The following is a 20,074-nucleotide window of genomic DNA, read 5'->3' on the forward strand; positions in this document are numbered from 1 at the left end:
TCTACATAAGTCATATAAATTTTTAAGGCATAGCCTAATGACTTTTTAAAATTTCATTGCTATCTATGCCACTGTCTACCTTTTCTGATTTTTTAAAAAATTGTTTTCTAATTGTCCTAATTGTTTTCTAGCCTGGTCTTAATTATTTCTTCTCATCTACTGATTTGGGGTTTGGTTTGTTCTTGTTTCTCCAAGTACTTCTCACTACTCAGACTCTACAACCACCTCCAGAATACTTTACCGGCAACTACACAGGAACTCAAAATATTCTGAGAAAGGGGGTCACAGACACCACCGGAATATCAGGCCCAGGGTTTTTATTTGAAGACCGTCTCACCATGTAGGCCTGGCTGACCTGTAACGAGCTAGGTAGGTAGACTAGGCTGGACTCAACTGTAGCCATCTTCCTGCCTGTCTCCCTGTGCTGGGATTTCTGATGTGCATCACTGCATCCAGCATTATAATCAGGTTTTCAGAAGAGAACCAAGCATGTGCACCCTTGCCAACAGGGGATGTGGTCACCGAAGGCAGGGTTACTCTGTAAAACTCAGTCTGACTATAAGACTAGTGGTTTGCCCTGTAGTCTCTGGCTTGGGCTCAGTCAGGTTAGTGAGAGTAGAGAGAAAAGCAGTTATTGCTTTTTGGTATTCACAGGCTGAGTGAATCAGAGAGAGATCTCGTGCCTTCTTCCATTCCCTGAAGTTCTAAAGCAAATGCGCTGTCTGAGATACATATGAATAAGTATTGGCAGCAGAATTTTGTAAATAATGACCCTCTTTACTGGTTCTTTCTGCTTGAGAAGATTTAAGTTTAGAGACAGGTGAAAGACAGGAGGATGCGATAGGCTTCTGGGTTTCCAGGAGGAAAGGGCACCATAGGTCCACAGCCCAGTGGCATCCCAAACAGGCCGTGGTGTGAGGCTAGCTCTCAGGAGGTACTCTGCAGTCTTACAGAGTGCCAGCTGTGAAGCTGGAGCCTGCAGAGAATGTCTGGGTCATGTGACTGACAATTATCTACGAGGAACGCCATCAGTGCAGGAGTGCTGGCAGCACACGTACTAGCTGGGCTGGTAACTGCTTCTTCAATGCATCTGAACTACTTAAAATGGCTTGAGGCACGGGGAAAACTGTAAGAGATCCCTGCAGTCCAAGTCTCTAAGTGGGTTTATTTGAACATTTTACTGGGATTACAAATGTACCACCACACCTGGCTTCTTTATACATCCATTCTAGGGGCCAAACTCGGGCTCTTATGCTTGCGTGACAAGCACTTTACTAAGTGAGCCACCTCCCTGAATTGTTACATTCCAGGAGGGGACGGGGGCAGATTAGACGTTCAAGCTTTGGTAAGCTTTGACTTACCAAAGGCTTTTAGGAAAGAGCATATACATTATACACGCCAGTCTTGTCTCACTTGGGTATTGCTAGAAGGGACAACATTGCCAGTGTTCAGCAGGTGCTTTCATATAAGGTGAACATAGTTTTGGGTATTAGACTTAGAATTATAATCCCAGAAGTCTAGAGGGGCAATATTCTAAAGGTCATAAGACCTGGTCAAGTGCCCAGTTCTCTGTCCTGGTTGGGAAAATGTTGGGGAAAAAAAATACTGTTGTTTTGTCTGTGAAGGAAAATAACCTCTGGAGCCAGATTACCAAGATTTAAGTTCTTGTTCTAGATCCATCTGTGTGGCAAACTGTTAACTTCTGTGTCTTAGCTTCCTCGTGTGTAAAGAAAGGGAAACAGTGCCTGCTTCTTAGGACTGCAGTGAGCATCAGCATCACTGGAACAGAGTCCCTGGCCCCAGGTTCGCAGGCCTCCCGACAGTAGTGAGTGGCCTAGCAGGGAGCCCACCACGAGCAGTAAAGCACTTGCTGTGCTGTTTTTTTTCTTTCACGACTAGGACTCCATGTTTCACATCTTCTTTCATTTATTGAAAAAAATTTTAGAAAATGGCAGTTAATAAAGGGCACAAACAAATTGACAGAAACATACTAGTGGAAAACAGAGAATATAAAACTAAAAATGCCACTGGCTTCTTTAATTGGTTAAAAGCACAAAATGTAATAGGCAAGTCTATTTTAAACAAATTAAAATATTTTGTATTTTTTTAAAATAATTCTTCCCAAGTCAAATATATATACACACCCACAAAAATGATGTATACAGGAAAGCTGTCATACATAAGAAGTTGTATCCTGGACTGAAAGAAACAGTTGCTGAAGCAGGGATTAACACAAAGTCAGCAACAAGTTAACAACACCCACTTCCCAAGACAAGGCTTGGCTCTACAGTCCAGAAGGGCCTCAATCTCAATCCCCCTTCCTCAGCCTTTCAAGTACTGGGATTGTAGGTGAACACCACGGTCCAGTGGGTTAGTGGTGGCACGAAGCTATGCCAAATAAAGTACTATTAAGTAAAAAGGAAAAGAATGCTCAGCTTTACAAAAATGTTTCTTAAGGAAGACAACAACGACCCAGCAGACCAAGGGGGCTACAGCTCGCCATCAAAGATACAGCTTTGCATATCTGTGTGAGGATATTCGATTTATCCAGCATGGGCTACACAGGGGCATCTTTAACATTTCATACTTGACCAAGTTTAGACTTTCTGTTTCTTTGCTACCCATCAGTAACTGTATGATCCAGCAAAAGACAGCTTTTAGAATTGGCTATTTTATTTTTCTTTCTGTGGCAAGACTATCATGGAGCCTAGATATTTCAGGTTCATATGCATCCATGACCAGTGTCCCACTGTGATCAAAGAACTTAGCAATGGACTTGGTGAACTCAGCTTCCCGCTGCTGCTTTGTCCTCCCACTGATGAAGGTCAACTTCAGAGTATATTTGTCATCGAACCTAAGCAACAGGACAAAGAGAACAAATCAAACACCAACAGACTGGAAAACTGAAGAGCTCTCGGGGCCAGGGACGACAGTAATAAAATACCAAACAGCGGAAGAGGGCACTAAAGGGGAAGGAAGGGAACCAGCAGAGAAGAGGGAGGAGGACCAGTGAGAGCAGACATATGAAAATGCCCCCAAAACGCACCACTTTATATGCTAACTTTAAAAATCAATTAAAAAATAAACAGGAACTCAAGCAGTAACATACCTCAACCAAGTGTTTTTGAAAGGTGGGGATAAGCTTAGCAATGCTGAATCAGGGACTACCCTATTGAATGGAGACTCCTTAAAGATAACCAACCTCACATCTCTGATCTTTTAAAAAATATTCACTTATTTAATATGTCTATGTATTCACCTGCATGAGTTTATGTGTATGAAATGCATGCAGGAGGACAGAAAAAACAGAAGAGGATGCTGGATCCCCTGGAACTCAAGTTACATCTGGCTGTAAGCTGCTGCATGGGTGCTAGGAACCAAACCTGGTCCTCTATAAGAGCGGTAAGGATTTTAACCTCTGAGCCATTCCTCCAACCCAACCTCTGACCTTTGTTAACTGGGCACAAGGAAAAAGACAAAGTATATCCTGAGAGTATCTTCTATGATAGAGAAATCTCAGAACTGCAGTGCTAGAAAAAACCTGCTAGCTCATCCACCCCATTCTACATGACTAGCACTGACTGCTAACTCATTCACCCCACCTTACATGACTAGCACTGACTGCTAACTCATTCACCCCACCTTACATGACTAGCACTGACTGCTAGCTCATTCACCCCCATTCTACATGACTAGCACTGACTGCTAGCTCATTCACCCCCATTCTACATGACTAGCACTGACTGCTAACTCATTCACCCCCATTCTACATGACTAGCACTGACTGCTAACTCATTCACCCCCATTCTACATGACTAGCACTGACTGCTAGCTCATTCACCCCACCTTACATGACTAGCACTGACTGCTAGCTCATCCACCCCACCTTACATGACTAGCACTGACTGCTAACTCATTCACCCCCATTCTACATGACTAGCACTGACTGCTAGCTCATTCACCCCACCTTACATGACTAGCACTGACTGCTAGCTCATTCACCCCCATTCTACATGACTAGCACTGACTGCTAGCTCATTCACCCCACCTTACATGACTAGCACTGACTGCTAGCTCATCCACCCCACCTTACATGACTAGCACTGACTGCTAGCTCATTCACCCCCATTCTACATGACTAGCACTGACTGCTAACTCATTCACCCCACCTTACATGACTAGCACTGACTGCTAACTCATCCACCCCACCTTACATGACTAGCACTGACTGCTAACTCATTCACCCCACCTTACATGACTAGCACTGACTGCTAACTCATCCACCCCACCTTACATGACTAGCACTGTGACTGGCATACAACAAGCACAGACTAGGACACTGTAAATCCAAGGCAAACCCAACATCAGGAGTCCAGAATCTCTAGGGACCAAGGATGGCCGTTACCTTTTGAGGCTGGAGGACAACTGCCAAATATCATCAGGATCCATTCCTGTAGGGTCTTTTCTGTGGGCCACAAGAAAGATGCTCTTCTCCTTATATGAGGTATAAATGGTCAGAATCCCCATCATCACAAAATAGGTTCAACTGACGTTAAGGGGAAAATATACAAATATGCAAACACAACAGTAACAAATGACACACGAGAGCCACAAAAATTTTCTTGATAGCCTTAAGTAAGTTACTAGTGTATCACTGAAATTTTAATTATTTCCCTTTAACCCTTGTATTTAATACCCAGAAGAAAAACAACTTCCTCTGGTTTGTTCTCTAGCTGTCTCAAAATGGAGAGAAACGGTACAGGACAAACAGGCTTTCTATCTTTTACACTGAAGGACAACGGGTCTAAGAATGTCCTGTTACCCTAGTTTCTCAAAACTTCATTATCACCTGTGCTTATTTCTCTACTTAAAAACATATCAGCGGTGGGAGAGATGGCTCAGCAATTCGGAATACTGGCTGCTCTTGCAGGGAACCTACGCTGAATCCTATCACCCATATGGCAGTTCAGTACATTCTATAGCTCCGGCTCCAGATCTAACACAGACTCACATGCAGGCAAAATACCCATAAACATAAAATACAAAAATAAAAACTATATTCTCCATGTGACTATTCAGCAATGACAAAGTGACTTCAGATTTAGTCTACTGTGAGATGTACATGCAGACACATTACTACACAGCTTGACAGTGCTGATTTTATATTCAACCACTAACGTGTGTGGAGTGTCATTTAAATCTTATGAACTAGAGAGGCAGGGAGTATAAGAAGGAAAAGGACTCTGAGTAAAGACAGTACTGGGTTTGCACGTCAGCATTTACTAAATTAATTTCTTCCCCACATATGCTCACCTCTAAATGGGCAGAATACTGAGCTTTTAGAAAGGCGTGAAGGTAAGCGTGATGGGGCACACCTATAACTTCCACACTTGGAAGGCTGAGTCAGGACTACTGCAAGTTAAGGTCGATCTACTGAGACCTGTCTCAGACAAACGAAACAGAACTGTCATGGGGCTTCTATACATAGCCATTAGCACACGGTCCTTACTTACAGTGGTGGTCATGAGCACTGTATATAAAACATGACCTTAGGATCAAGCTCTGCTTTAAACAGAATACTGTCCAAGCAGTTCTTTTGGAGACTGTGATGTGGCTGCTGTCCCTGTCTCTAGAACTTAAGGTGTGTTCTTTGAGATTCCATCAGCAGTGAGAATTTCTAACTAGGATAACTAATCTGATTATTGAGGAGTCAAAGGTTACTTGTTGCCAAGACCAGGAACTGTCTATTTGTATAGTACTATTTTTAATGGGTGCTTTATTAAGATGGCTTACTAACTGCCTCTGAAAGTGGATTCATTTTATTTTTAAAATTGTGTGTGCACGTGTGTGTGTGCACATGTGTGCACGCACACACGGGTGCCTGCAGGAGCCAGAAGAACGTGTCAGGTCCCCTGGAGCTGGAGTTAGATGATGTGGGTTCCGGGAATCAAACTCTGACTATGGCACTACCTCTCCAGCTTTGTGAAGGTAGCCTGTAAGATGTATTTTTTTTTACATACTAATGTTCTACATACTAATGAGGATATATAGCTATGATTTTTTAATTTTATACTTATTTATCTGGGGAAATGTGTGCACAAAGTATGTCAAGGCACAGGTGTGGAAATGAAAGGACAACCTGCAGGGTCAGTCTCTCACTCTGGGTTCCAGGGACTGAACTCACATCATCAAGCCAGACAGCAAATACCTTCACCTAAAGAGGCATTTTGATGGACCGAAAAAAAATCCATTATATCGTTTTTAAGTTATAAATTATGAAAGTTAAATAGTGAACCAACCTGGAGCTCAGATTCAGAGAGACTGGCTGGCCAGACGGCCCTGGGATCCCATCCCCATCTCTTCAGCACTGGGATCACAAGCCCATGTGCTGTGCCCAGCTTTTAAGTGGGTGCTGGGGTTCCAAGCTCAAGTCTTCATGCTTGTGTAACAAATACTTTAACAACTGGGCCATCTTCCCAGAACTCTTTTTTCCAGTTTTTAAATGGGGATATGAGGTTTTGCCAGGTAGCCCTAGCTGGCTCGACATTCATGATCATCCTGATTCATCCTGGGAGCTGGAATTACAAGCATAGCAACCACATCCAGAGTCCCACTCATTCTGGCAATTCTGAATGTGTATTACTTACATTTTTTTTCCCTCTGAGCACAAGGTCACAAACACCTTGGATTTCAAACCCATATTGTGTAGACCCGGAAGGAGTCCTTAATCTCACTGAAACACAGGTCAAATCCACACCTCATGCTCAGGACCTCCCCAGCCAGCTCTTCAGCTTCAAAGAAAAAATAGGAAACAAATTCAAACTTCTAAAAGCCCAAGCTTTTCTATTAATAGTCTGGAATAAACGGCTTAAAGCAACCCAGTCTGATGGAAAAAAATCCAACGAGTTAAAAGAGCTGGGTCTCATTACCATTGTGCATGTTTGCTCTAGTTCTATTAGTTAATAACTACGTATGTTACAGATAAAATAACCTTATTAAATACAGAATATCAATGCTATAGCAGGAGTTTATATGCGCAGCTTTTCATGTTAATTCTAACATTAGCAAGCCCTAAAATCAAAGCTTCTATGCGAAGCAAGGCTAATCTAACGGCAGGCATTTTTGAATTGTTATTAAAAAGCAAACCTGAGCATGAAAAAAGGATATGATATTACGCACAAAGCCAAAACTGGCTTGGACTCTGGAAAGGGGTGCATGTAATCCCAAATCAAAGCCACTATGGCAAAGAAGCAGGAGATGGTGCAGATGGTGAGGCGCCCATCAATTAGACCAAAGTTCTCCACGTACTTGTACTTCTCCAGGAGTACCTAGAGAGAAGCAGGAGGGAAGGTAACAGTGACGCGGCCTTGCTGTGGCTTGGTCATGTTATGACCTGCAGGAATGAACGAGTGTTCTCTTCAGCTGGCATCTTACCACTCTAAACAAAGAATCCCAGAGAAAAGGTTTGGGCCTTTTTTGGGGGGGAGGCAAAAACAAGTTTCTTTATGTAGCCTTGGCTATCTTGGCTACCCCGGAACTAGTTCTGTAGATCAGGCTGGCCTCAAACTCACAAAGATCTGCCTGCCTCTGCATCCCAAGTGCGCCTGGCAGTACCTTACGGACTCTCCCTAGATGGAAGTTCTACCTTCCCAAGCTCTGTGCTCTGAACTAATTAATCTCGAAACAATGAATTACCAATTTTCTTGACACCCCAACACTGATGTTAAAAAACACTTCCTCCTATTTATTCTGTGATAATTTCAGAAGCCCTTTCCTGGCTCATTTTCTCACTTTGAGATCTGAGAGGAGACATGTCCACAGGCTAAAAACACGCTCATGCACATTCTTGAAAAAATGTACCTTTTTGGCGGAATCATCCAAAGAGTTTTTCACAGCTGATCCATCCCACTTATCAATTTTTACAGGCTTATCATCAATCTTCCACTGGAAAAAAAACGGAAAAAATAGGCATCAAAACTGTGGCACCTTACAAAGTAGAATGCGCTACTTTCTTGAGAACTCTCGTCTTCTGATGGTATGGAGACTAGGCACCACAATCAGGTTCTCATATGGATGGTGCAAGTTTCCATGCAGAAAACGCAAATCCTACAGCCTAGAACCAGAACAGTGCATGTGCTATGTCAACTCATATATCCTACCCCATTTTACCACAGATGAGTGCAGCTCATATGCATTCAGTCAGTATTCCTTTAATAACCTCAAAGGATTTGTCAAGTTAAGCCTACAAGATTTGGATTATCTGTGAAATAGTGAAGTTTTATCACTTCAAGAGAGAAAGAACTTATTCTCACAGACTCCCCCCCCCACACACACATCACCGAGGGTAGCAGAGTCCAGGGATGAAGCTCAGCCGTACAATCTCCCAGCGGTTTCCACGGATAATGTGCAGAAGCAGTGTTAACATGCTGACTAAGCCTCAGCTCTAACCCCAATGCCTAGCTCGAGAAACTTCAGTAGGGAGAACTTCCAGTGAATTACACAAACCATGACTAGGTTATAATTTGGTTTCTGAAGAAAGGGACGCACCATTCTACTTTGTACACATGAAAACCCTGAGCTCTCTCTGCTACAGCATGGAGAAAAATCTAAACAAGTAGGGCTGACATTAGGCTCCTATTCCCATCTGGTTGCCATTTCCCATCATTCTCAGAAGTCACTCATTTAAAACGCATGCAAATCACACCCTCCCTATTATATCCACGTATCGTCCCCTCCCTCTGGTCTTCTTAACACTAAGTATGAGGAACAATAAAAAGGAATAAAAAGACAAGGCAGAAGCTACGGAGATCAGTGAGCTCTGAATTCAATAAAAGATCCTGTCTCAAATACAAGGTGGGGCCAGGCATGGTAGCAATGCCTTTAATCTCAGTGTTCCGAGGCAGAGGCCAGTCTGCCTTACACAGTACCAGGTCAGCCAAGGCTCCATAAAAAGACTCTGTCTCAGAAACAAACAAAAAGGTAGCAATCAACTGAGGAAGCTTCCGGCCTCCACACGCACACACATGCACCTACATATGTGTGTGTGAACATATACACAGAGATACAATGTAAGCAGAAACTGCTCTTTCATTTCCCAGCCACCCAGACCCACATAATCACACAGAAACTATATTAATTACAATATTTGGCCTATTAGCTCAGGCTTCTTTATTAACTAACTCTTACATCTTAAATTAACCCATTTTTATTATTTTGTACTTGGCCACAGGCTCGTGGTTTGTTACCTCTTGCTTTGGGGGCAGCTACATGGCATCTCACTGACTGCACCTACTCTCTCTTATCTCTTCCAGCTTGGCTATATTCTGCCCTGCTATAGGCTGAAGCAGCTTCTTTATTAACCAATGGTAATAAAACATATTCATAGCATAGAGGAGAACCCCACATTAAAACAAGGCAAAGGCAAGTTTGTTTCACATGGGACCTCACTGGATAAACTATAATTAAGGGCAGCACGTGGGAAGGAACTAAGCTAAGTTCCCTCAGAACTACCACCCTGCTATCTGGCAACTTGGCTGATACACAGTTCCCTGCACTGTATAAAACATCCCCTAATTGCTGAAAAGTTCCCTGTGTCTAAGCTCTGTGAACAATGTGATCCATGTCAAACACCTTTCCTTCTAGGAATCTGGCACAGACTAGGCATAAGGTGCCCAATGAACTGCGTGTCTAATGAGGTTCCCTAGCAGACACCACTTCGCATGTGCTATCTGTTGTAACTCTGCCTCCTCATTCCATTCCATGGTGCTGTAATAGATCTTATTATAGGCAGGAAACATTTCAAAACCATCTTACCCTGTCTTGGCAAGGTTTGGCAGTCTTTTTTCTCGTATCCTGCTTGTCCATTCCGGACACTGCAAATTTTGTCAGTGGTCAAGGCACGGGCAGTTTCTTGCCCAAAGGCCAGCTTTGCCAAGGAGAAAACAGATCCAAGTGGAGTGTTTTCAGTGCTCAACATTCTCATGGATATAGATTGATGTTGCCAGGAGCAATCGTGTCTCACGTCAACAGAACCCTAAGTTATTTAAACGTCATATTCTATAGTTCTTTGAAGTGGTTGAAGATCACCTATCTATGCGGAATACAATCCCTATGTTTCTAAAGAAATTGATTATATAATATGACTAGTTATATATTAGTTATATAATGTAACATGATTATAGTTATATAATCATGACAAACATAGATTATCAAAGACCTATAATTTTTTCTTTTTATTTTTCGAGACAGGGTTTCTCTGTAGCTTTGGTGCCTGTCCCGGAACTAGCTCTTGTAGACCAGACTGGCCTCAAACTCCCAGAGATCCGCCTGCCTCTGCCTCCCAAGTGCTGGGATTAAAGGCGTGCGCCACCACCGCCCGGCAGACCTATAATATTTAATACTTGTATAGCATAAAGACTAAGAGTTTATATTAGAATATTAAACAATCTTTAAACAACTGTGTAGCAAATGAGGACAATGACCTCAAAATGTAAAGTGTGTATAAAGTATCTTGAGGTAGAAATGTATAGTGCAATATGATCAATATATCCTAAAATGTACCAATATACAAATGTCTTAAGTAGAGGTAGAAACATGCAGGCATACAATATGACAAAATAACTTTCCCTAGGTGTACAGATATTGCAAACAGAAATAGGAGCGTATTCAATATAACAAATATAATCTGAATTTGTATCAATATGAAAGAATCTATACCAACGTAAATTGTCTATACATAATAGCTCACAATCACTATTATTATTAGTGTGAGTAAGCTCACACTGATCTACCTATTATCCCATTTAAATCCCCCTCCTCTTTTTATCAAAGAGATCCCTGAACCTACATAATTTCCACCCCAACCTCCCAACCCTATACCAGTTGATTTTAAAAATCAACCCCTAAATGATGTCTCTAACCCTAAGGACAAACTTTGTTGGGAGAGGGGATGTTGTCTTCTAGAATTACTTCCAGCAGTCATGGGAGCGATGTACTTTCTATGGAATCCTGTAAAACTAAAATGATCGTTAAGTTTTAAGATACTGTCTGGTATAATTGCAAATAGTCTCTGAGCAGCCAACAGGGTTTTTCTGAAGTTCTTATATACATGAAGCCTCTGACTACACCCGCCTAACAAGTTCACTTGATGACTTTCATGAACACTTGAGATTCATTTCACTTATGATTCTCTACTGCAGGAAGTTCTACAAAGCTAGGAGCTGGCAAGGCTGGCCCCAGAGCTACGTTCTCAGTAACCAAGGTATAGAAGCCGTATCCTAATGTCAGACTCCAACCACGAGTCATAATCCTGGTTATGAGGTTAAAAAGGTTTGGATAACAGTTCATGAATGAATGAATAGCATGCCAACTTTTAACAGCCCAAACAAATTGGGAAACAGTTATTCTCGCCTGCTCCCCAAGACAGTTTCTCTGTAGCTTTGGAGGCTGTCCTGGAACTCACTCTGTAGACAAGGAAATCTACCTGTTTCTTCCTCCCAAGTGCTGGGATTAAAGGCGTGTGCCACCACCACTCGTCAAAGCAGCTATTCCTTATGGCTTCCATATAGTTCAAAAGGCACTGACAGACATGGGGCAAACCAGCTTAGAGCAGTGACTGGGAGGGGGAAGATTAGATCTGCAAACTTGTTTCTGAAACAGGAAACAGGTGCCACTTTGCTCTTAAACTCGCATCTGTGTTGAGAAATCGAGAAGCACATTAGTACACCTTGATCTCATCTCTTCATGGCAAGTGAAACAACAGGTGTGGAAATAAAAGCCTTCCTCCCCCAAAGGGAGAAAAGAAAATGCAAGAAGAGAAATCATGTTGAAGAGGTTATATTAAAGGCACCATCGTCATTTGAACACTCCTAGAACAAAACCCCACTGTTCACACAGACCTGCTCCACTCAGGACAGGTCCAGATTTCCCACCTCAGCAGTCAGTTTTCTAGACACGTTGAGCAGCATCTTCTACAGCTCTTCCTAAGACTGGGGGCATTTTTCTCGGCTAACGTAAGGGCTGTAGAACACAAACTTCTTTCTATTAAGTCCTATACACTAGTCTCTGGCCATATTATGTCTAATTCTGTGAACTACGTGAATAATTTTCCTAAAGTCACTTTATATAGTCTCAAGTCTTTCCATCGCACTTCAGTGACCCTCTCCAGTCTAACTCTACCATCAGTAGTTTACCTACAAGAATCTCAAGCACCATCACATTCTGTATAAGGATAAAGATACTTACTGCCAAGCCTCATGGGGTCCCTGGGTCCCCCACAGTAGGAGAAAACTGATTCTCAAAAATTCTTCTCTGACCTCCACACCATGTGCCCACACATACACACACACACCCCCCGAAATACATCAAATGCAATAAATAATTTAAAACTTTCTTACTTGATATGTTCTTCTCATTCTTAACATCAGGTCTGAACTCTACTCAGATATGACACCTTTCGCCCCAGGACTCTAACTCTTAGCTATCAGATCTTAAGAACCATCCTCTCTCATTTGAATTTCTGCAAAAAGTACCTTTTGAATGCAACATGTGTTTCCTTAAATATACTTATTTTGAATACTCCACTTCCTATTTGGCTAGTCTGAACACTCTGATAACAGAAACTTGCTACTTCCCTTCATCACGACACAGTAAACTTCAGAGTGCAGAGTCTGATAGATACACTGTCTTGATTCCGCCCCAAACCCTGTCCTATAACTCTCTCTGTTTCAGATGAAGAAAAGAAAAGGTTCTAAGGTTAAGTAACTTCACAGTCTTCATACTTTACTCCAGTAGCAGAGATACTTAAAAGCCAAATTATCCTAACACAAAGATACTACAGTCAGCTCTCTATATCAATATTGCACAGGCAAGGACCAACCAATGTATAGACAGTATTCAATGGGAAAAACAAAAACAGAAGCAAAAACGAAAAACCTTTATATTCCTGAACTCACAAACATTTTTTTGTCACTGTATAACAACTGTCTGCAAAGCATTTACTTTGCAGCAAGTATTTCAAATAATCTAAAGGTGATTTAAAGTACACTGGAGGGTATGTAGCTTATATTCAAATACTATACCATTTTATGAATGATTTGAGCATCCTTGGACACCAAAAATCTGCAGTGAAACCTGAACCCAAGCCTTGACAGACACCAAAGAGCACTGTGTAGTAAGCTCTGCCATGGCAGAATGTCTGTTTATGTTTGCTAGTGATAATCCAAGCAGAGGGGAGACAGAGTCACCCTGGGAAGGCTCAGCATAAGCTGTGAGTTGCACACCCAACAGAAAGGGTGAATTTTAACAAAAATACCAATCAATTCTCAGAACACATTCCTACTTAAGAAGTATTAAGACTGTGAGAGTAGTCAGAAGAAAGAAGCAGGAGGGTCTGAGTTTGAGACCAGCTTAGCTGCACAGCAAGACCCTATCTTAATTTGAATCTAATGACCCTCAAAAGAACCAAGCAGAACTGGGGAAGTGGCTCCATGGTGGAGTACTTGCCTACTATGTGGGAAGAGACACAAATCCTGGATCGGAGCCCTCAACATAATCAGGTATTCATTTCTTAGGCACTACAAATCTGCTTGGCACAGAAGAGTCAGAAAGCTTTTCAATTAAAATGTTTCAAGAAAAAATGGTTTACTATATTAAAGCAGCATGCTCACACTTATCACATCAGCTGGGAATCTTATGATATACCCAGGCTAAATCCCGCACTTTTCTAGATGAGTAACAGACACGGGGAGAACAGGCATATTTCAGGTCACATACCCAGTGGCAGAACCAATACTAGGCCTGCTTTTCACATAACTGTTTCTTCCAAGATGCTGTGCAAAGGGCAAGAAGGTCAATTCAGGGGCAGCCCCACCCCTTTCCTTTAAGCCCTTATGGATAAAGATGGTTTTTGTTGTTGTTGTTGTTTTTAAAAAATGACTGGGTAGGCAGAGTGGAAAAGCAGCTAGCTGGCACAGACAGCAAGGGACAAGCAGAGGAAGAGAAGAGAAAGGCAGGGAACGCAGAGGGGGAAAAGACTTTCTGTCAGCTTAGCAAGGGAAGCCAACATATGAATATTTCATTATTTGACGTATCATGGGAAAAACAAATCCGCCTAGAAACTTTAGTAAGTAAAAGGCCAAGGAACTCTTTGGCCTCTATAGCAACACGCGAGGGTGACGGCGGAAGTCTGGGGAACACCGACTTCGAGTAGATTCTTTTAAGTTCTTGGGGAGATCAGTTTTCCGCGTTGTTGAAATGGGCACTTTCAAGAGTGTGTCCCCTTTAGCACAATAGAAACGCGATCCTTACGGCAAAATATAGCCATAAATAACTTTAAAAAGCTGCGGTGGCAGCCAGCGTTAGGGACCAGCACACTTGCGGAAAAGAGAGGACCTAAAGAGAAGGCTGAGACGCGAATGCGCTGAGAGGGCAGATGACAAGAGCGCGGTGGTGGGCTACAGAGGAGCGCTAGTCAAGAAGCCGCAGACAAGGGGGGCGGGGATGGGACGGCGTGCTCAGCACCTCCCGGGCATCCCCAAGGCTCTCCACTGTCTCCAGGCCCCAGATCCTCACCTTATCCAACAAACCAGTGCGGCTGCTGCTTGTCCCACAGCTGGGGCCGCCGCCAACCCCACTACCGCCTCCGCCACCGCCGCTTCTCCCGCCTTGCGACGCCGCCGCCGCCATCTTGTCTCCCCTCCGCGTCTCCCTCCCTCTACGACTTGTCCAAAGCCGATTGGCTGAAACCGCCCACGTGGTGCCTGCGCAGCGCCCATCGGGATCCGTAGTTCGTGGGCTGACGAGAGCGGAGAGTGGCCGCGGGGCTTGACGGGACTTGTTAGAATCTACGGTCGCCAGTTGCTGCCTACGTTGCTAGCCGCAGCGTCGCGGTTACCAAGGAGTGGGTGGGGAAGGCTGTGGCAAGCGCCACCGTGGAGCGATTCCGAGATTCCCGTGAGGCTCGCAGGCGTGCATCCCGCCTGTCAGGGACGTCGCCTCAGCGGACGGTTAGGAGGCGGAAGCGACGCCGGAGGCAGGTGTGGCAGGAAACTTGGTTTGCTTGAGTTAAGAGTCTTTCTAGCCCCGAAAGCGTGGAAGAGCCTGCTCTTCACTCTTTTCTATCCCTGTTGTTAGAGCATTAGCTCGAGTAGTCTCTCCAAAGTGACTATCGTCTTAGCTGTTAGTAGCGTTTCAAGTAGAACTGCCATTTATTGAGCGCCTACTATCTGCCAGGCAGTGCCCTACGTGCGCTCACATCTATCCAGTGTCAATCTCAAAATAATGAACTTACCAGAAAGCAGAGAGCATGGGTCAGAACACAGCTGAAGCAGAGTTTTTAGTTTTTTAAATTAAAAGCATGTTTCCAGTTTGGCATTCTAATTTTACAAATATTGACTAAGAAAAAATATTGAGCATCGATAAAACTTGACACTGTATAAGGCATGTAAGGAAAATAAATCTGGTTGCTAATCTAGAGGCTTAGGAATATTACTTTATGCCATATTTAGCTTTTATACCTATCCCCATAAATATTCACATTATGGACCAAATGCTGAATTCATAAGACATTGTTTTCCTGAGACAAGGTCTCATTTGTAAGGTTCCGGGTGGCCTGAAACTACGTAGACAGCTTGGCTTCAAACTCACAGAGATCTAGGTGCGTCTGCCTCCTGAGTAGGGAACTAAAGGCACAAACCACCAGGCCCAGCCTCTGAATTACTTAGCATGTAATCAGTCCTCCCGTTCTGGTCACTCAGAGTATACCTCTGAAACAGACAAAACCTGTCGTGGCAAAGCTAACATTCATATGAAAATAGTGAACACTAGACTAGATTTCATCCTTTGTTAAGCTATTCCTGGCCACCGTGGTCGAATACCTCTTGGCTTTTTGTTGTTGCCATTCATCCTTCCTTCACCTTCTCATTGCTTAGCACCCAGCTCGAACGTCACCTGTTCTGCGAAACCCTCCTCGATCCTTGCCTTTTCCTTTCTATCAGACAAAACAAAGTACTCCTGCAGCGTTTTGTTTATGCCTGTTTAGTTGGGGAAGCATTTATTACAAACCCTCCTTCTGTAGGCCACGCCTTGCTTGAGATACTGGAAATGAGATCACTAGACTCTTTTTGGAGGGCCTCGGCTTCAGCCTGAGGTTGGTGTGGTGAACAGTCAGGAAACCAGGCCATTCTAATACACTGTAATAGAATACCTCCTTTAAGAAATAGGCCCATGGGGCTTGAGAGATGACTCAGAGATTAAGAACACTGGCTGCTCTTCCAGAGGTCCTGAGTTCACTTCTCAGCAACCACATGGTGGTTCACAACCATCTATAATGAGATCTGGGGCCCTCTTCCAGTGTGCATGGATACATGCAGAAAGAACACTGTATGCATAATAAATAAATCTTTCAGAAAAGAAAAATAGGCTTATGCTGAGAGGTGCTGGCACACACCTTTAATTCTATTAATACTCAGAAGGCAGAGACAGATGGATCTCTGTGAGTTTGAGGCCAGCCTGGTCTAAAGAGCTAGTGCCAGGACAACTACAGCTAGACAGAAGAACCTTCAAAAAACTAAGAAGAAAAGAAATAGGCCCAAGGGTTGGAGAGATGGCTCAGCATCTTGCTATTCTTGCAGAGGATTCCAGTTCAGTTCCCATCACCCACATGAAGGCTTACAGTCATCTGTAATTCCAGTTCCAGGGGATCCAGTGCCCTCCTTTGTCCTCTATGGACATGGGGGCAAAATATGTGTACACATAAATTAAAAATAAGTAAACTTTAAAAAGAAATGAAGCGGGCCTTAAAAAGGTCCACCTGGGAATACGGAGTTCCAGGAAAGGAGACTGCATGAATCAAGGTAAAGAAAGACAGACGTGACAGGCTGAAGGAGTGGAGTAGGCAAATGCATGCCAGTAAGGAACACCGGTGCCTCAGAGAGAGTGACGCAGGCACACAGGTGCAGGAGGGAGACAGACAGACCTACAGGATACTAAAGTCACTTGACATTAGCTTTCAAGTTTGAGAGAGAGTTCAGAGGTAGCTGAAGTTAACCCTCAAGTATGGACCTTTATCTTTCATTTATCTACCATAAAAATCAGGGTTACAGTCTAGGAAATGTAACCTAGGAATGATGTCCCTTTCTTGTCCCTTTGGTTGTAAGTCTGTACCTTCTCACCTCTTGTTCTCACACTGAATTAGAATTTCTATTATTATTTATGTGCTGCCTAATATTTGAGTTCGATTTATTCTTTGTGTTAAATACATGACATTTATTTTTCCCAGACTGGGACTTATCTCTCAACTTTGTCTTTGCTATTTTTATCCTACAGAAATGTGTTTCATTTAAATGAGCTTATAAACGGTCCCTTCCTTTCCCATCTATGCTTTTTGTAGCCTGCTTAAGCAACCCGGCTACATTTTACTGGCAAACAACGTGGCTCTTATAATTCTCTGCCCATGTCTTCGTTCCTGTGTCTTTTGTGTGTGCGCATACGTGACTCTCGGGATCAAGCCCAGGGTCTTGAACATATGAACTACATCTCCAGCCCCGTTTGTCTTATCTTCATAGCATGTCCATCTGTTTCTCGGAATTGTTTCCATCCTATTATCCCCTCCTCCCCCCACCCTTCATCCAAGACACATATTGGAGCATAAGGCTCCATATATCTAGAATGTAGGATATAATTACTAAGGTTCAAGACTTCTTAACAATAGGCTAAGACGATTTACAATATCTCTTTTACAGGTAAAGAAGCAGGTAAAGAAACAAAAACAAAAGGAAAGCAAAGACTCTTTCCCGAGGTCAAAGATCAAGTAAGTACTGTATAGACACAGAACTAGGCCCTGATAGCCCAGTGAACTAACTGCTAGATCCTTCTCTAGCTGCTGCTGTCTCCAGTGTTTTCTAAACAGCGGTTTACTCACGTGCTCCCTCATTCATTTCAGCTGATAGATTGACAGAGGGGTGTCCTGAAAACCAAAGCAGCTGATTTTTGTAGAGAGTTCTAGCTCAGGCCTAGGTGTCAAGATGGTTTTATTTTTTTTTTTTTTGCTTGACTTTCTGTTGCTCTGAGAAAACACTGACACAAAGCAGCTTGCGGAGAAAGGGCTTTATTTGTCTTGCGTGTCCTGATCCCTTTGTCTGTGAGGGAAGCCAAAGCTTCCAAGGCTAAGCAGGACAGGAACTGAAGCAGAGATCACAGAGGCCTGCTGCTCACCTGCTTGCTTTCCTACACAAGAGACCTGGGCCTTCCCACATCAATCATTAATCCATAAAACATGCCACAGGCTTTCTCATAGGTCAGTCTGACAGCGGCTTTTTCTCAGCTGATGTTCATGCTTCCCAGATGACACTAACCCTAGTTTGTATCAGTTGGCAAAAGCAAGCAAAAGGAAACTAAACCAGAGAATGGGTTTGTTTAGGTGAGGCAATCTTAGGCCCTGTAACAGGGAAGTTGGTGAGGGGAGCAAAATACCTACAAAGTAGTGAGTGTGGTTCTAGAAGTGTGGCAAGCCAGAGGGCCGCCTGAGAAAAGCCTTTATCCCTTTATAGGGAGCTCAGGGATCAGAATACACAGGCTACGCATTAGACCAAAGGAGAGCCAAGCATCACTTACTCGGTTCATAGATACTCATGGAATTTGCTATGTTAGCCGGGCGGTGGTGGCGCACGCCTTTAATCCCAGCACTTGGGAGGCAGAGGCAGGCGGATCTCTGTGAGTTCGAGACCAGCCTGGTCTACAAGAGCTAGTTCCAGGACAGGCTCCAAAACCACAGAGAAACCCTGTCTCGAAAAACCAAAAAAAAAAAAAAAAAAGGAATTTGCTATGTTAGCTGCTGTGTTAGGATAAACTGATAATTCACTACACGCACTGCCCTTTCCCTCAAGGGAAATTAGAGAGACCCTTGGGTCCCAGGAGTGCTGTCATAGCCTTCGTTTGGCTCGCTCATGACCTTTGGGTGCTTCTAATGTGCTAGGTCCCATGGATGGATGCGAAGCAATGATTAGGAGTGTTTCAGACTTGGAGGCTCATCGTCCCTTGGGGGAGCTTTGCATTATCCGTAGCAATTGTATGAGGTTAAAAGCAGTGAAACCATGAAAGGGACACTAAGGAGCGAATAAATAAACTCAGTCTAGCGAAAGCACCATTGTCTCCTGCTAGAAAGTGAGAGGAGTGGTGTGTGCAAACGGAGTAGAAAGATGTCCTTTCTCTACGCTCTTTATACACATCTGTCCTTTGCTTCATTCCGTTCTCAACACAGTTCTCCAGGCACAGAATTTGTAGCTCCATTTCCCACGTAGGAAAACTGAGAGTCAAAGAGTCATTTTAATGACTTGCCCACAGCTGTCCTGCTTTGAAGGAAAAACTAGACCCGAAGTTAAGTTCCTTGTTCCCAAACTGCCCTCCTCCTTCTGCCCCACCTGCCACTGTCACTGCCAGGAAGCCTTCTCACAGGACACCTTGATCCCAGCTCGCCCGTCTTTTATGTATTCTTCACACACACTCGATGCCTCGGCCTCACAGTCTTCAGGGAACTCCCTTCCCTCAGCTGGGGCGGCTCAGATAGGCTGCCCCCAAAGCAGAGCTTTGGATAACGGAAGTCTGTCAAAGAAAAATCTCTAGGAGTTTACAATGTAAGAAATTCAGGTCTTTGTTGGGGGAGCGGAACTGAATTTTTTAATGGGTGAGATCAACCAGGTAGACAGGGTAAAAATGGGTATTTATTATGCAGAAGCAACACTAAGCTCTAAGCACAAGGCTGGAAACACTGGTGACAATATAGCCTTGTAAGGCTGAAGGCCCAGGATTGGCTAGGCTGGAAAGGTTAGGGCACTGATGCCAAGGACCTTGGAGAGCAGCCTTGTCGGCCTTGGGCTCAGGGCGGAGCACCTGCCTAGTGTGTCTGAGGCTCTGGGTTCCATCACCCCACAGCAAAAACAAAATGCAGCTAAACAAACAGAAACGAGTAGGACCCGTGCTTCCTCAGGGGCCCAGTCTAGGCGAGGAGCAGGTTGCTGGGACAGTACGAGCTGGAATCCTGCCACAACAAAAGCAGTGGAAGAAGAAAGGCCCTGGG

The 20,074-nt window shown here is 43.7% G+C and overlaps 2 protein-coding genes across 3 annotated transcripts in view; one reads left to right on the forward strand and one right to left on the reverse strand.

Moving 5' to 3' along the window:
- Positions 1–1,908: 1,908 nt before the first annotated feature.
- Positions 1,909–14,727, reverse strand: Spcs2 (signal peptidase complex subunit 2). 2 transcript variants are annotated; one of them, XM_075952374.1, is made up of 5 exons: positions 14,572–14,727; positions 7,861–7,944; positions 7,168–7,328; positions 4,406–4,540; positions 1,909–2,854 (listed from the first exon to the last, which is right to left on the reverse strand). In XM_075952374.1, exons 1-5 carry the CDS (start codon positions 14,683–14,685, stop codon positions 2,668–2,670), a joined length of 681 nt encoding a protein of 226 aa, XP_075808489.1. In that variant the 5' UTR covers positions 14,686–14,727; the 3' UTR covers positions 1,909–2,667. The 2 variants fall into 2 exon arrangements, with proteins under 2 accessions (XP_075808489.1, XP_075808490.1); XM_075952375.1 differs by lacking the exon at positions 14,572–14,727 and adding an exon at positions 12,396–12,489.
- A 55-nt stretch (positions 14,728–14,782) lies between these two features.
- Positions 14,783–20,074, forward strand: part of Xrra1 (X-ray radiation resistance associated 1) — a 72,873-nt gene continuing 67,581 nt past the window's right edge. The window contains exons 1-2 of the mRNA XM_075952362.1: positions 14,783–15,035; positions 17,742–17,809. The gene's annotated coding sequence lies outside the window, so the exon portion shown is untranslated. The remainder of the gene's footprint in view (positions 15,036–17,741; positions 17,810–20,074) is intronic.

Source organism: Microtus pennsylvanicus, chromosome 18 (assembly GCF_037038515.1).
Source record: "Microtus pennsylvanicus isolate mMicPen1 chromosome 18, mMicPen1.hap1, whole genome shotgun sequence".
In the NCBI taxonomy this organism is placed as follows: Eukaryota; Metazoa; Chordata; class Mammalia; order Rodentia; family Cricetidae; genus Microtus; species Microtus pennsylvanicus.

Excerpts from the sequence above, each read along its gene's own strand:
- Spcs2 (XM_075952374.1), bottom strand. The coding sequence starts at position 14,685 with ATGGCGGCGGCGGCGTCGCAAGGCGGGAGAAGCGGCGGTGGCGGAGGC. Across the intron at positions 7,945-14,571 it reads GCACTGGTTTGTTGGATAAG|TGGAAGATTGATGATAAGCC; the intron begins GTGAGGATCTGG and ends TTTTTTTTCCAG. Across the intron at positions 7,329-7,860 it reads TGGATGATTCCGCCAAAAAG|GTACTCCTGGAGAAGTACAA; the intron begins GTACATTTTTTC and ends GCTTCTCTCTAG.